The 16,327-nt window shown below is 39.1% G+C and overlaps 1 protein-coding gene across 13 annotated transcripts in view; it reads left to right on the top strand.

Annotated features, from left to right (window-relative positions):
- Nucleotides 1-16,327, top strand: part of zgc:162331 (uncharacterized protein LOC793007 homolog) — a 45,720-nt gene that overhangs the window by 11,860 nt on the left and 17,533 nt on the right. For 5 of the 13 annotated variants that reach the window (XM_047389933.1, XM_047389932.1, XM_047389928.1 and 2 more), the window contains 3 exons: nt 1,595-1,712; nt 6,634-6,718; nt 7,099-7,648. In XM_047389933.1, the coding sequence (XP_047245889.1) occupies nt 7,351-7,648 (298 nt within the window). In that variant the 5' untranslated portion in view covers nt 1,595-1,712; nt 6,634-6,718; nt 7,099-7,350. The remainder of the gene's footprint in view (nt 1-1,594; nt 1,713-6,633; nt 6,719-7,098; nt 7,649-16,327) is intronic. The other 8 variants (XM_047389934.1, XM_047389930.1, XM_047389926.1 and 5 more) reach the window with 4 other exon arrangements.

The following is a 16,327-nucleotide window of genomic DNA, read 5'->3' as shown; positions in this document are numbered from 1 at the left end:
CTTACTACTTAATGAAAAGATGGATGGAAAGGTTCTATATTCCAAAAGGAAAGAAATGTGTAACAGAACTGTGTGCTGATTGGTTGGTTATTGTGTGTCTCTCTCTCACCTCTCCATGCAGGGTGTGACTAGCAGGTGTGGGAATGCAGTTGCAACTCATTAGCACTAATCAGGAATAGCTTTAAGATGAGCAGGAACCCAAAGAGAGATGCCAGATCATTAGCTCTTGTAGCATGGTAATCAGGCCTTCCTTCTCTGCTTCTACTCTTGCCTACAAAGTATTTTGTTCTGACCTGGGGTTTCATTTATAAACGTGGCATGCGCATTAAATAGGGCCATACATCTCTTTCCACGCAAAGGTTGTGATTTATAAAAAACAAACTTGATGGAGAATGTGTGGTCCCTCATGCAAACTCTGACATATGCATACGCTTGTTTTGGAGACAGGGGAAACTGGCGATACAGTAGGTGAGGTGGGGAATTGAAGCCACACCGCATCATGATTCCTCTCAGACACTGAATTTCACTCCAAATCAAACTTTAATCATAGATCGACCTTATCATAAGCGTTCAAAGCTGCAGTGTTATTTATGCTTGCGTTGGTGACCCATAACTATACATAAGTACGTTTCAAATAAATAAAAAAAGGCCTATAAGCCAACTCAAATCTCAAATCAAAGTTCGCACAACATTTTATCAAAGATTCCTCACCATCCCATTCCTCTTCCTAGCGATCACGAGGGTGATGTGTACCACAGATTAAAACATAAATTGTGACAAAGTGTTGGACAGAAACACTAACTGCTGTGAACTTTTCAATACCGTGAAGACACTCGTGCATAATGCAATGACACTGCTGGACGACCTTGCCAATGGGAGAATTAGGAGGGGATGCGTTTTCAAGGTTTCCTGGCCCATGATGATGACTTGCTAATATACCGATTTAGACTCCCTAGAGCATTGTTCTTGAATGTGTGTGCTGAACTGGGTCCAGTATTAGAGAGACCGACCTGACGGAACCAATCCTTCCCAGTTCAATTATAGGTGTTAACCACTCTGGGGTTCTTGGCAACTGGCTCTTACAGTGCGGATGAGCCAACTGGTATGTGTTTAACATAAACAACAATTAATTAACTCTCTGCCTGAAGCCACTTTCAGGAACAACATAATTCTGTGAAATTATACATAGGTCTGGAATATTCCAGCCAGTGCTAAGACTCTCCACCTCACTCACCAACACTTTGATTAAAAATTGTGTTTCTTTCCTTTTTCTCATTGTTAACCATAAAAAGTTGATCAGCTGGCTCATTTAAATGCACATTGACATTCATAAGGTGACCATGAAATGACCATTTATGGTCAAATGTGGGCGAACATGAGCGGAACATGAGTAACCTTGCATGCAAACAACTAGGTGCAGCTGTGATTTATTAAGGGGAAATTGCTTGTTGGTGTGCATGCAAATAGTTTTATAAGTCTGGATTCTCTTGGCTTTATGCCATTTTCAGCTTCTGGACAAATATACACTTTTAGTATAGATCCTAGGCAATGTTTCATAAATGAGAGCTATGAGCCTTGTCTTCTCCGTTTCCAGGAACCAGTCTATGAGCCAGTCCAAGTGCCTTTCTTCTGGTGTTTGGTTTTCTCTTCTCCTGGACTCCTTTAGAAGCCCTCCTGTGAATCTCCCAACTGCTCCTCAGATCCTGCTCCTGGTAAACAGTCATTTTACTGCTCTGGTTTTACCAAACCATTACTCACCTGCCCGTCTGCCGTCTGTACATTGGCTGCTCCTCCGCCCGCTCCCTTCTTGGAATGACCAAACTGATACGCTGCATTATCAAGCCACTAAACACAGCGACATGTCGACCTTAGACTCTGTAGCCGCGTTTCCATTGACCATCAAATTGCGCAAATTGTAATAATGGAAAAACAATCGCTTAATGGAAACACTGCAATTTTGAAAACACTCCAATTTTTTGATAAAAAGTTTTTGTGCTAAGATGAGGTGTTTTTTTTAAATTGGTGTATTTTGCAAAACTGCAATGGAAACACTTTTATTCGCATCACACGAGTCACGTGATCAACAACTGGATGGTACTACTGGCAATAAAATACGAAGAAGACGACGTAATAGGAGGATAATGGCACGGCATGTTTGGATTCACCAGGAGACACGGTAGTTTTTAAATTTAGTTTGCTACAGGGGCATTACCAGCATTTTAGATTCCTAAAAGCAAAGAAATGCAAGCATTTACCAAGATCTTGGAGCGGCCATCCGTTGCCACCATGTTTTTAAATGAGTTATTGCGTGAACAAACTTATTCACGTGTGATTTTAACTGTATTTCTTTTTAATGGACACACTACAATTGCGAAATTGTGTCTTTTTGACATTGGCAGAATATCGACAAAGTTTTGCGCACATTTTATAAACGCAGCTTGTGAGTTGCTCTCCTCCACAGGACATCCATATTCATCTACAACCGTAAGTGTTCTCCACTTCTCTGAAAACCTATTTATTATCATCATAATAAATATAATCCTCCTTTTCTACCTTCTATTCACTTACCTTCACCTCCTGAGTGCCTGGTCCAAATCCAGCCAGGAACCCAGAAGCCTCAACACTTTACATAATAGTCTCAATAAATCCTTTACAAGTTCAACGTGTTTGTAATTGTTACTCACTCTAGAGTCAAACTACAAACAAACTTTACAAAAAATAGCATGTTTTATACTGGTGAAAGACAAAAAAAGCAAAAAGGCATTTACTATAATAAATCTACTGCTTTTTGTCTCAAAATGAAAAACTCAGTTCTGTGTCAAAAAAATGTATTTCCTAGTAAGTCAACATATTATTCAGTCTTTTACATATCACTTTAATATTGTTTTATGTTTGAGTTATTCCAGTAAATATGAACACGTGAGCATATTCTATTAGTGGAGTCGGTGGTTTTTATTATTATATAATAGTATTCAACAGCTTCTAAAATGTCACGTTTGGGATTAGGCTGAAAGTGACAGAGCAGCAGATTGCTGTTGCAAATGTGCACATCTAGACAGATGAACTGCTAATGTTAGTCATTCTAACTACACTGTACAAGCTCAGAGCTTAACTGTTCATTATGACAAACTGAATATGTGTTTTCTCCGTCTGATCAGTAAGACACAAGCACTGTCTGGCTTCTTTTATATCAGGGCTTAAGATAAAGTGTTTCTTTTTTCAGAGTGCAGTTCATAAGCTGACATTAATTGTTGTGAATGCGAGTGTTTCACTAAGATCACTGTGAAATAAATCTGGTCTTCTGCCTCTTTTTGAAGCAGTACTGAAACATGTTTTTCCCTATTTCAAAAGAAACGTATATGCTCAAAGCAAAATACAAAGTAGCGATAGATAGATAGATAGATAGATAGATAGATAGATAGACAGATAGATAGATAGATAGATAGATAGATAGATAGATAGATAGATAGATAGATAGATAGATAGATAGATAGATAGATAGATAGATAGATAGATAGATAGATAGATAGATAGATAGATAGATAGATAGATAGATAGATAGATAGATAGATAGATAGATAGATAGATAGATAGATAGATAGATAGATAGATAGATAGATAGATAGATAGATAGATAGATAGATAGATAGATAGATAGATAGATAGATAGATAGATAGATAGATAGATAGATAGATAGATAGATAGATAGATAGATAGATAGATAGATACTTGGCTGTACTTGGTTTTAGACAAACATGTCCTCTGTTCTGATGTCCAAATAATTCACTTTTAGACTCACCTGTCTGAAGAACATTATTGTCTCTGGCAAACTTTAGTTTGTTTCTCATATATATCGAGAGAGCAAAAATTACCTTCCTGCCCACGAGAATTAAATTTACCAAAAGGTTAGTTTGGCACAAAGACAGCCCAGCACACTACCAAAATGAACACCATGGCCAGCAGTGTAATTAGGTGGTGGCAGCATCATCGTCTGGGATACCTTTTCTTCTGAGGGAACTAGGTTAATGAAATTATGAGCAGTTCCAAATACCAATCAGTTTGACCCTAAACCTTCAATTGTCTAATAGAAAGCTGAAGACAAGGAGGCGTTATAGTTTTCAGGTTCACAGTAAGCCCTAACATATGGTAAAATAAATAAAAACAATGACTTCACCAAAGGAACATTAAGGTTTTGAAAAAGAGTTCAGAACAACATCTGACATAACTATGCCAAATGTGAACAGAGTCTAGTGGCTGTCATTTGACGGCTTAAAATAAAACCTGGAACCACTACTTTAAGGCCTTTCCAGAGTACACTTTGGGAAGACTGCACCGTGTGTAAATAATGTAGTTTGCACCAGCAGAGCCTTCTTCATCCCCATTTACAGGCCAAACATTTGATAGATGGGTATTTTTCAGTATAAAAGAGTTAGCTCTCAATTCAATTGCATATCTTTTCAAATCTCTTGCTCGGTCTTATTTTTTCATTTTATTGTCATCCTGCTCTTGTGTTGACATTCACTATGTTTGCTCATTTCCTGCTCCCTGACTGCCTCAGTTTCTCTCTTTCTTTCTTTCTGTCTGTCTCTCTTCTATTTTTGGTCCGAGATGCATGAATTATTCACAAATGTTGCACAGACTTTCAAGCTGTAAAGCTATCAACATGAGGTTTGCAGGTCATCACATTACACCTGAAGATACAGTTCCTGTGCAACTGGGAGATGTAAAATGCGTGCGTGCTCAGGGATGCCAGTGAAAGTAAAAACAGTGCCGTAGTCACGTTTTTCATCACATGATTAAAAGAACACAAGCTTTTATAAATTGGTGGTGATGAACTAATCATCACCAAAATAAACATCAATTTATGGTGATTCTCAGGCCATGCTAAGAAGTAGGTACACGCTAACAAATAAATTGGGTCCACAGAGGTTCTAAAATTATTTAAAGGTCTACAAATCTACACACTAGAGATTCCACCATCATTATTTTAAAACAAATATGAAGTAAAAATAGAAAATATTGAGCAAAATTAAGTACCCCCCTAAAACAATAAGAGATGCATACAAATTCAGTGAAATGTTTGTATTTATGCAGAGCAAGGACTTGCCAGTTACACACTAACTGTTTGCGTAAGATGCGAAAACAAAATGGCACAATAAGAGTAACCAAATTCATTCCACGCTGAACAGTAGCATGACTATTTGTCTCAAAAAGTTCAGACCCTGCAAAACAGCATTGACAACTTGGAAGAAGGAACGGTCCAATTTGGAGGCTATTTGGTACACATGCAGACCCGTTATGGGTATGTACGTCAATATTTTTTTAGGAAGCTGCTAGAGCATCCGACTGATCCAACTAAAAAGAGGTCCAACTGTGAGAAATCATGATGGGGTGGAAATCATGATGGGGTGGCTGCATCATGCTTTTCCTACATTGGTCCTATGTTGGGATTAGGCAAGCTCCCAGTATCAAAATATAGCAAGCTTTTAAAAAATAGGGTTTCAAAACCTCAAAATATGTTAGTGGTTTAAAGTTCCTTTAATATATAGCCTCAGTGAGAGTTGGAGTTTTCTCTATTTGTATGGAGTATAGAGTAACATTCACCTGCCCCAACCTGTCGCCATGCATTTCTATGCAGCTGGCTGAAAAAAGAGCTACTAAACTTTTAGCTTACAAACTAATTTGCCAAAGAGGCAAATTAGTTTTTATTTTCAGACATAAAAAACTGGGAATGTCATGGAGTGACCATCACCCATCGTTACTATTAACGTAAAACTACTGCTAGCCAGCTACAAGATGCATGTCTGTTAAGCAGCTGACTGCAGGCTGGGCATGAGCAGAGAGCCTGACTAATTAACCAACTGAAATAAGCTTCTTAGACATGTGTTACTCTTTAAAGAGCAGAACGGTAAATAGATCAGATTTGTTGTGCAATAAGCCTTTTTAAAAACCACAAAAATCGGTTGGTGCTATGGTCAGAGACTGAGCAATGGCATCCATTCAAGAGTACCAAGGCCACTGCAGACCTAAATGAACACAAAGACCGCTCTCACATTTGCTTAAGAACAGTTGCATGCAGTGCAGTATGCAGACATTTGGGAAACTATACTGTAGAAGCTGCTATACTGTAGACTGAAGAGACAAAACTGGAATTTTTGGAAAGTGTGCATTATGTTACATCTGGAAAAGTAACACAATATTTCAGAAAAAAAGATCCTACCAACAGTCAAACATGCGGTGGTGGCAGTGTGATGGTCTGGTGCAGCTTTACTTCAGGATTTGGATGACTTGTCGAAATGTATGGAAGCATAAATTTTGCTTCTTGCCAGAAAATGCCAGATGCTGTCATTACCCTAAACAGATTGCTCATGCTGGAAATTCTCCACTGTGGCTCAGTTAAAAAAAATCTGCAAAGAAGAGTGGGCAAACATTCCTGTACAGTGATGTAAAAGACTGGTTACTATTTATCTCAAACACTTGATTGCAGGTGATACTGCAACGGGTGGCACAGCCAGGCATTAAGTTATTAGAGTCAGATTGGTTTGAATAGCTTAGAAAGGCTCTTAAGCTTTAAAAACTGCATTTTTGGATTCATTTAAGTAATCTAATCTCAGCATTGTATTTTGAAACAGAAACCATCCCATACTTTCCAACCACAACTTCATTCCATGGGATTTTTAACAGTTGTTTTCAAGTTTTCAAACCTCCTTCTACCAGGTGAGATTCAGGTTGTCATTGAGAAAGCCAACATTTTCCTGGTCTGATATGCGTCTTATAAGCAGCAGTCCTTGCACTCAAAGTCCATGAGGAACGAGTTGTGAGGGTAGAGAAGGAAAGGACCAGGAATATCTGGACTTAGGGCTGCATGAGTTACAGCTGAGTTACAGCAAATGAGTCGGTGTTATGCAAGAGCTCAGTCAGCCCAGCTGGAGATCAGGGAGAGAGAGTAAGCAGCTGAGTGAATGAGTGAGCTGAGGGACGGAGAGAAGAAGGCTGGAGAGAAAATAACAGCAAGTGAGCAGGCAGATTTCAGCTAGATGCAGCTTGTCTGCGTAGGTACAACCGTCTCTTACATCCTTTCTCTGTCTGTCACGCAGCACCGCAAGATCATGAGGGGGAACACAGTTTTCTTCTATCCACAAAGGGTTTGAAGAGAAGTAAATCTAGAAGAACATAAAGGAAAAAAAGGAAAACACCAGGAAAGAGAATAGGTGCAGTAAAGAGGATAAGAGGAAAGAAACTAACTTCCCCGGTAAAGGATTTTTTTTGTTTGTTTTGTTTGGAGCCCATCTGTGAGGCTGTGAGTTCCTGTCCTCATCCTCTTGCAGAATTCTTCAACACCTGACACCATGTCACTGAGGGACAGATCAAGGAGTGAAAGTGCTGGCAGCCACCTCTGGATGCTGCTGCTCCCCCTGCTCTGCACTCTGTTGCTGGCACAGGGATCCACTTTGAGCCCAGAGGACTCACTGTCCACCGCTGCCACAATGCTGCCAGATGACTGGACCAACACCACGGCCCCACTGCAGCCAGACCTGCAGACGGTATATCAAACACCCACAGAAGAGCCAGCGGAGGCAACGACAGAAGATCAGACGGAGGCTCTGACAGAGATGCAGACTCAGGTCTTCACCAACAACTATACAGGTGGGATCATCTAGCAGTCAACTACTCATTTAGTGTGTTTCGATTCTGTTCATGAGTGTGTAACGTTTACTTGTGAATTGAAAGTTTATAGACTGTCAAGCTTTTAAATTAGATGGAAAAACTTTACATTCAATAATGACTTAACTTTCAGTCAAATACCACAACACCATTTAAAAGTAAACTTAAGCTATGTTTGAAAGTTAAGTCATTATTGAATGTAAAGTTTTTCCACACACACAGAAAAGATGGTATCGATGTGACAAACCCCATCTTTAACTGCAATACACAGCAGTCACAGTAATGTCAGTTTGGAAAACCAAGGAACTTCTCATTGTGGAGTTAACCAAATGCAAAACTTTTCTACCATTGCAAACAAACACTATATTAAATATGTATACATGTTTTCACATTTGCATAAAATATTTCTTTAATTTTTTACTATTTTCTCAACCTAACAATAATGGCTGTTTCAACGCTCTACCAAGCAGCATATCCTCGGTAAAATCTTGCTCATACAGGCATTGTTACACTTTCCCCTATAAGGCTTGTCGCCAACCCTTAGTATTCAATTATTTTTTAATATCTGCATCTCTTACACAAACAAGTTTCATCAACATCCCAAAAATGCTATGAACACACACACATGCATTGTTCGTAGGGATGGGTCTTGTCGTTTCATACAGCCGTGCGCATCCTCATTCTTGTAACGGTCCTCAGCATGAGTCTCACCTGCCAAACAGGAAGAGGAGCTAGGTGGGGTCTAAAAGAATGTCTTTTTTTGTTTTTGTTTTGAAAGATGCTGTCATGTTATCAGTCTGCTATCAGTTCTTGAATACAAGCAGATTCTATCTGAAGCACCATCGATGAATTAGAAAAGGACTGCAGCACCTCAACTGTGCCTCAAGCAAAGTGGGAAATTGTGGCTTGAACTGACCTTCATAAAAACACTAAACTAGTCAACTGTGAGCTTTCATCAAATTAGGCCGGTATCATGGAACCAAAGGAAGCATAGTGCTGTTCTCGACATGGTCCATACAGAGTTTTATGCATTAAATGAGTATCCAACATCTCCCATAACTAAAGGATGAAACACAGTGAAACTCAGGTGACTAAAGTTCGAATATTTGCTCTGTCTCACCACACTTCACTACAACCTGTTAGATGTATGTTAATGGCAAGAAATGATGTGTGTGATGCACCACTCCCAGACCATCCCTGTGTGTTTTTGTCTTATATCTGCTGGCCAGCCTATTGTAGCCCTAACCGTTACATAAATAACCAAATTCACCATGACATCCAAGGCCTTTGAGGAAACAACAGGGATTCCTAAAAGTAGTAGTTGCTCCTCTTACCACTCTATGCAGCCCTGCCGTCCCTTTTGAGTGGACTAAAAAGTGTAGTAATGCCTTTGAGACCTTTTAAGCCTTTGCAGTTGTCATATCCCGAAGGTTGTTTTACTTAAGACCTGGTTTCTTAAATATGAACAATTGGCAAATGACCTGTATCTGTGTAGTGCTTGATCAAGTCCGAGGACCCCAAAGCCGTTCACACTACAATCAGTCATGCACCCATTCATACACCCATTCACACACTGACAGAGCGAAGCTACATTGTAGCCACAGCTGCCCTGGGGCAGACTGACAGAGGTGAGGCTGCCATATTATTGGTGCCACCGGGCCCTCTGACCACCATCAGCAGGCAAGGCGGGTGAAGTGTCTTGCCCAACGACTGAGCAGTGGTTCGAACTGGCAACCCACTGGTTACAGGACGAACCCCTACCATCATCACCACTGTACCCCCAGAGTTGGACGACCAGGATGAGTGTAAGGAGATAGTGGCAGAAACCCTCAAGGCTGCACAAAAGTGGACAGAATCAGATTTTGGCTGCAGAAGCAGTTACACACTGCATAGTTTTCCAAGAAAATTTCTGACACCACTTGATGTTTGATGTAGGTTGTCTTTGGTCATGGGAGTGCTAAATCAGCCATTGGTGTATCCATCACACCGAATGAATACGGACCACTGAGGGTTTTTTTCACAATGACAGATTTTGGGTAATTAAGACAAGATTTGCACAATTTAAACACCTCTTTAGCCCCTTATTGGTTCATAGAAGGGGTGCTGGTGCCTTTCTCCAGGTGTTATTAGAGGTGGGTACACCCTAAACAGTTCACACATTACAAACAGCCATGCACACACACACACACAGACACACTATCTAAACAATTTTAGCATAGCATCCCCTTAAAATTTTTGCGAAGTCTTTTTTTTTTTTTATTATTGTTTCTGAAACTACGATTTTACTCTTGGAACAGTTCTGCTCAGAAAAACTAAAGATCAACAAGCATTTTCAACAAAAGACGCTTGCCAAAAGACACACCCCATTTACTTTTTAAGCAACTCATACCAGTAGAAGGCATCCATGCTGTGGTAAAGGCACCAACTGATATCATCCACATTGCTTTTTAACGCCATAAAGATGCTTTTACAATATCAAACAGCTTGTTGACCTTCTCATCAAAACCATTCATACCAGTAGGTTGATATTGAAGATGTACTTGCTTATCCACTCAAAAGGACAGCTTTTTGTGCAAATAATAAGTTGCCGTGCGATCAAACCAGTACAGTACTTCTTAATGAGGTTCTTTCTTAGTTTTACACTTGCATCTGTGTTTTGTTAAAAGTGGGTTGGAGTTAGGCTTGAGGTAAGGGGCTAGAGCTTGCGTGTCTCTTCTGTGCTTGTGTCAGTGGTGGTGTGCTTCAGGTGTTGCAGTTAAAAACAATTCATTACGTTCAAAACAGAGCTGTTCAGGCTGAAGAGAAAGCTGCAGCATCGCTCGCATGATTTCACCTTCACTGGAGCATGAGCTTCCATTCTCCTTCCTTCATTTTCCCAACACACATCTCTCTTTCTCTTTTCTCATCTCGGTCGATATGCCACCTTCTTGCTTTCTCTTTTTCCATCATTTATTTTATGTTCATCATATCCTCCTTTTCAGTCGCAATATTGTCCCGTGTTTGCATGAATGGCTTGATGGGGATCCAAAAAAAAATGGGACCCTTATGTGCCTGGTACACACTTAACTCCCACCCTCACAAAAACAAGAAATGGATGCACTCAGCCCAAACCGCACCAATCTTCTTAAAGGTTTAGAGAGTAAACACAGTTGCTTATTTCATAATTGCAGCCCTTCGTCTAACATAGCCAGAGTAAGCAGTTTATACTTTAACAGCACAGGAGATCAGCTGGCTTGCCACATTGCACCACATGCATGAATTACACCAGACCAGAGCTTTGCTGTGAGAGCATTTCTGAACATTTTAAATCCTGAAGGTGTGATTAATATCAAAGTGTGTGCACGACAGCAAACTACCTTACTTTTTACAATTTTTGATCGTGATTGACTTTTGGCTCAAGAGTTTGACTGCAGCAGCATCAATGGGTTTATGTTTTGAATATTTTTATACATTTAATTTGGCCTTCTGAGTAGAACACCAGGCACAATTGTGATGATTAAATCCAATGACATGGACTGTGGGAAAGGCTTTTTCACCCGTGGACCCCAGAGATTCTGTAAGTAAATGAAAGGCAGTCTGAGCTTTGTCTTTCCAAGCCCAAGGAAGAGAAATACTTTATTTACTAGGCCTATATTTAAAAAGCTCATCAAGGGATCATACAGGACCATGAGTGTTACAGTAAACAAAGCTATGAAATAAAATTTGCCCCTTTGGAGATTTGTGTTTTTGCTTTATGTCACAGTTGAATGTTTCTGACCATTAAAACAATTAAATATCTCACAAAGATGTGCCAATGTGGACCTATAGGAAAAATTAATCATTCCACTTTAATAAATCACAAATTAACTGTGATTGACCACATGATTATTGCCTGTCCTGTAGAATTACAAAATCAGTTAAACAGAACCTGTCTGACAACATAAAGTAGGCTCAGTGATTTTAAAAAGCAAAAAATATTTTGATCAATAGAAGTTCACGAACTGCTAAGAAACAAAGTTATTGAATCCATAGATCAATAATTGTGTGGCATGATCTTAAATGAGCCATTATGGCTGAAAAACTCTCCAGTGTGGCTGAATTAAAACAATCCTGCAAAGAAAATTCCTCCACAGTAATGTAAAATACTCAATACCAGTTATCTTAGATGGGAGTTGCTGCCAGAGGTGGCACATCCAGTTATTAGGTTTAGGAGACAACATTTGTTAACAGAGACTCAGGTTGGCTTACTCCAGCGATGTTATTTCATGTAGTTAATGGTTTGATTAGCTAATTTTGAGTTTAAAGTTTTATTGGAGTTCATTAGAATTATATATCAGGTTTCGTTCTCTTGGCTTTCTCAGCCTAACAATGCCCATGTTGGTTCGCTATGTTACCTTGGCAAAGGGTTTTTGGTCTCCAAGAGTGGAGTAAGCCTTTGGATTTTCAACAGATGGAATACTTGTGCAATGTTAGTGAAGATGGTATGTTCCTGTGCTTTTCAGGTCTTGCATTTGGAAATTACCATGGTTAGACTCATAATTACCTGATCAGGGGCACTGACAAAGTCTCTACACAATGTTCCACCGAGAAATCAATGACAAGTTTAACAAGGCCTAAATGTAGTCTAAACAAAGTTGTTGAAAGTCAGGTTTGGTTAGCCCGTTTGATCAACATCAGTAACATTTCAACCACATTAAGACATCCATAGACCTCTTAAAGTAGATGTTCTCCTTTTACATTGCAGCCATATTTAACAAGGTAACATTGTCTTTTCATTGAATATTAAATAAATGTGCAGATGGAGCTTATATTAACTCGACAAAATCTCACTTCAAAAACATCCCAGCAATCTCTTTATGTAAAGGGTGTTTTGAGGCAACACATAATTGTTGAGGCAGACATGCGAAGGTCATAAATATTGCGTTTGTCTTTGAAGCCTTGGATCAAACCGCAGCTCTCAGACTCTGTCAATACAAGTTGTTATTTATTATGGATCAAGTTCAGGAATTCTTGTTTCTGTCTGTTGCTGAAACAATTGGAGTTGGAGCTTGTTTGGCTAAGCTCAAAAACTCAAGGGGAGCAGGAACTAGGCTTAACTGAGATGAGCAATGGATGTTACTGAGACATGTTTGAGGTTTGCAGACAAAGTCAATGCCAGTGACTGTCCACTGTCTCTACATGCTCATCCAGGAGGAGTAAATGCTGCAAGTCACTGACTGGATGCAATCTGCTGGGTTTCCTTACATAGAAAAAACTTTTTATCCAATTGGAATAAATAATTGAATCTGACTGAACTGTTCGATAGTTACGATTAATTGGAATGTATGAACCTGACTTGAAATCAGTATGATTCAATTGAACTGACTTTGTGAAGTGCCTTGAGACGGCATATGTTGTGAATTGGCGCTATACAAATAAAACTGAATTGAACTGAATTGAAGAACTGACAAACTGTTTCACGTTTTTTGGTATGTTTCCTATCTTGTGTCACTCTTTGGAAGTTTCTTGTGAATGGTTGAAAGACTTAGTTGATTACAGAGTGAAAAGCGACGGTGGCCTGGTTGGTGTCCTGGTATTCCAGATTAGTAGCTGGCAGACTTCTGATAAGTAGTGTTTATTTCAGCTTTAGAGATACGGTAAGCTGCAACATTAACACGGTAAAACAACCTATTGACCTCAACAGTTTAGGCGAGAGGTAATGTTAGTGATAATCCCCACACTAGGCCTCTCACTAACTGAACTATCTTTAATCTGTCCAGGCAGCACTTTACTTATCACTCATCTCTGTTGTACATTTTACTTCATTTCAGAATCATCTTATCTGACAGTATTTTTCTGTTTCCACAAATGAACCACCCTAATCCTTTGCTGATCTAATAGATTCTAGGCATGACAAAGCAAGCTGTTTCTGCTGCTCTGGCCTGAATGCTAAAATTGTACACTACATACTGAACAAAAATAAAAGAGTTCAAATATAGATACATCCAAAGTAAAACAGACAGTAAGCTGCTTATTCTTCACTTCAAGTCCAATAAGATTGTCAGTCAAAAGCCTAAAATGTAGACATTAACCCTATATAAGGCTTTCAGTCTAATTAGTGTATGCATAAAGCCAATTAGGCTTCTCTATTTCAGGTTATTTCTAGTACTACCAATCCTGCTGACATGCTAACACACAGCAGGCCAGATATTCTTTCTGGAAGCAGATGTATGTTAAAGCCAATTACCTTTGTCCATACATGGTTTCCTATTCTTGGTGCTGATGCAAGACATTGTGCATACATTCCACCTTAGTGTACAAAAAACAATGGGAAGTTGTGAAGTCATTCTAAGCAACTAAAGGTTTCTTTTAAATAAATTAATAAAACAGCTTCTCCCAAACACCGAACCCTATCAGGAGATTAATTCTGCCCCATTCACAAACTGAAATTAAGGATGTCCCAAGATTGTCTGTCTCCAATATCACACCTAATCTATATAATATTTCAGCCTAATACTACTTAATCAATGTCATCCATATGCTTGAAACACGCTTTACATTTCATCAGTTTGTATTGTGATTGGGTCCCACTAAACTCATCAACGATGTTCCAGACACTGAAGTTTCCTCAACCCTAGATTGTGTCCCAACCAGAGATTTTGTCTCAAACTGCTGCTGAAACATGGGTTAAAAATGGTGGGAAAGCAATAATATGGTATGTGTTTGACAGAGCATCACCTGAACTGCATATAGCTTTACCATTTTATCATGTGTCTCTAAAGTCAGTCTGACTCAACACGTACAACTACAGTCTTGCTGAAGTGCTAGACTATCGTTAGCACAAACTTCAGTTCTGATAAGACTCATTCAGCTCTTAACATATCTCAATGTGGTTTAAATTCCTTGTCTAGAAAACTTTGGAAACTGCTTTGGAAACTGTTGATTTCATTTGAACATCATAAAATTTAATGACTAGTATTTCAGCTGCTCTCTTCCAGGTAGATGTGGACATCGGGACCCATCTTGAGAAGTATCAAGTGTTGTTACTAGACCCTATCACAGATCCTTTTAGTTCATAATTCTCCTAAAAGCTCTATTCCCTCAGCTTAACCTGGGCATCTAACACCTAGTTTATGTCAGGTTTTTCTGTCCTAACAAACAAGGTCTGATAAATATAACCACAGAGGGAATAATTATTGCAAAATGTCACATAGTGTTCCAAGATACAAGCTTAAATGGTGTACTTTGAGTGGTATATTAGAAATGCCCTTCCTCTATTCTATATCCTTCTTCTGCAACCAAATGTCAAATACTGGCAGATTTTAATTTCAAATTCTAACTGCAGTTTGTGTCATATAACAATTTAAAGTGATGTTCTTGGCATTAGATTACTCTCAAGGAAACAGTCATGCAAAGGAATACCCGAACCTTAACCGTAACCTTAAGTTGTTAGATTATACATTGTTAATTATCCTATCCATGAACAGGAAGAGTAAATGGACAGGTATGCCTTGGTGCATATGCCATTCGGAAACATCATGCATAAACAGGAAAGGATTTTGAACTGTGGAGGCTTAGAGGGTTGTTGGGTCTCGAAGTTGTGTGGAACGTTTGCACCTATAGCATGTGTCATATCCAAATGACATGACAGGAAGCTGCAACAGCCAATATGGTCTCTTAGACTGCTTGGGAAAACCTCAATTGGTTAGATTATTTAAATAACACAAATTGTGTTTTCAGTTTTGTAAGCACCAGCCACAAAAACAGACCAATGTCCAGCTGGCTTGATGGGGTGCACCAAATAAAAAATAATATAAATCAAGAAGTTGGGTTTAGTTAGTAATCTCTGATCCAACCCTTGTGATCTGGAGGTCCCTAGTAACAGTTTTACTGTATTGTGAGTTAATAAGTTAGTAGGAATTTCCCACCCATATCAATATGCTTTTCACCTAAATAACTAACTTTTCTTCATACAGGGGTCTTTAAATGACAAAATTTCTTTGGATACAAATGCAGACATGCGTAAATACCCCAACAGAACCAGAGGTATTTTTGTCCCTGCAGGCTTGGAGAGCTTCGGACAAAGACTACCCTCTGTCTGCTGTCTGTCAATCCAATATAGCTATTGGCAGTGACTCAACTTCATTATTACCTTCCCACAGTTTAAAAGTGGCTGATGAACAAAGATACTTAGTGAGGGACTGAAATTAGCCTTGCCCTTCCTCAGTCCGGTGAAGCAGCGAGAAGTTAAATGAAGGGCAGGGACCAGGAAAGCAAAGATATGGCACAATTAAACACACATGTATGTAGAAATGTTGTCTAAATTGTTTATTTACTCTGTGTCATGATACAGTACATAATAGACATAGTTATCTTGGGAAAACAATTTCCCGTCACTATCTGAGAGTAACACCGATATTATGGCATCGCCCCTAAATCTATGTCCAACATTTTACTCATGCTGCCATTCCATGTTTCCTCCATTTGTGCAAAATGGTTCTCAGTGTGTTTGCTGGAGTTCCAAAGTCTTTGAAATGGCATTATAAACCTTTAAAGACTAGTAGATATCAGTGACTTTGTTTCAGGCCATGATGTGTTGTTTTTAGACATCTTTTAGCCTACTTCACGTTGTCAGATAGGCTCTGTTTAAGTGATTTCATCATTCTAGAGATCCAGCAGTATTCAGGCTAGTGAAACTGAACA

The sequence above is a fragment of the Girardinichthys multiradiatus genome, chromosome 17 (genome assembly GCF_021462225.1).
Source record: "Girardinichthys multiradiatus isolate DD_20200921_A chromosome 17, DD_fGirMul_XY1, whole genome shotgun sequence".
NCBI classification, from domain to species: domain Eukaryota; kingdom Metazoa; phylum Chordata; class Actinopteri; order Cyprinodontiformes; family Goodeidae; genus Girardinichthys; species Girardinichthys multiradiatus.
The sequence above is the reverse complement of the archived record's forward strand: the minus strand, read 5'-3'. Positions and strand labels throughout refer to the sequence as shown.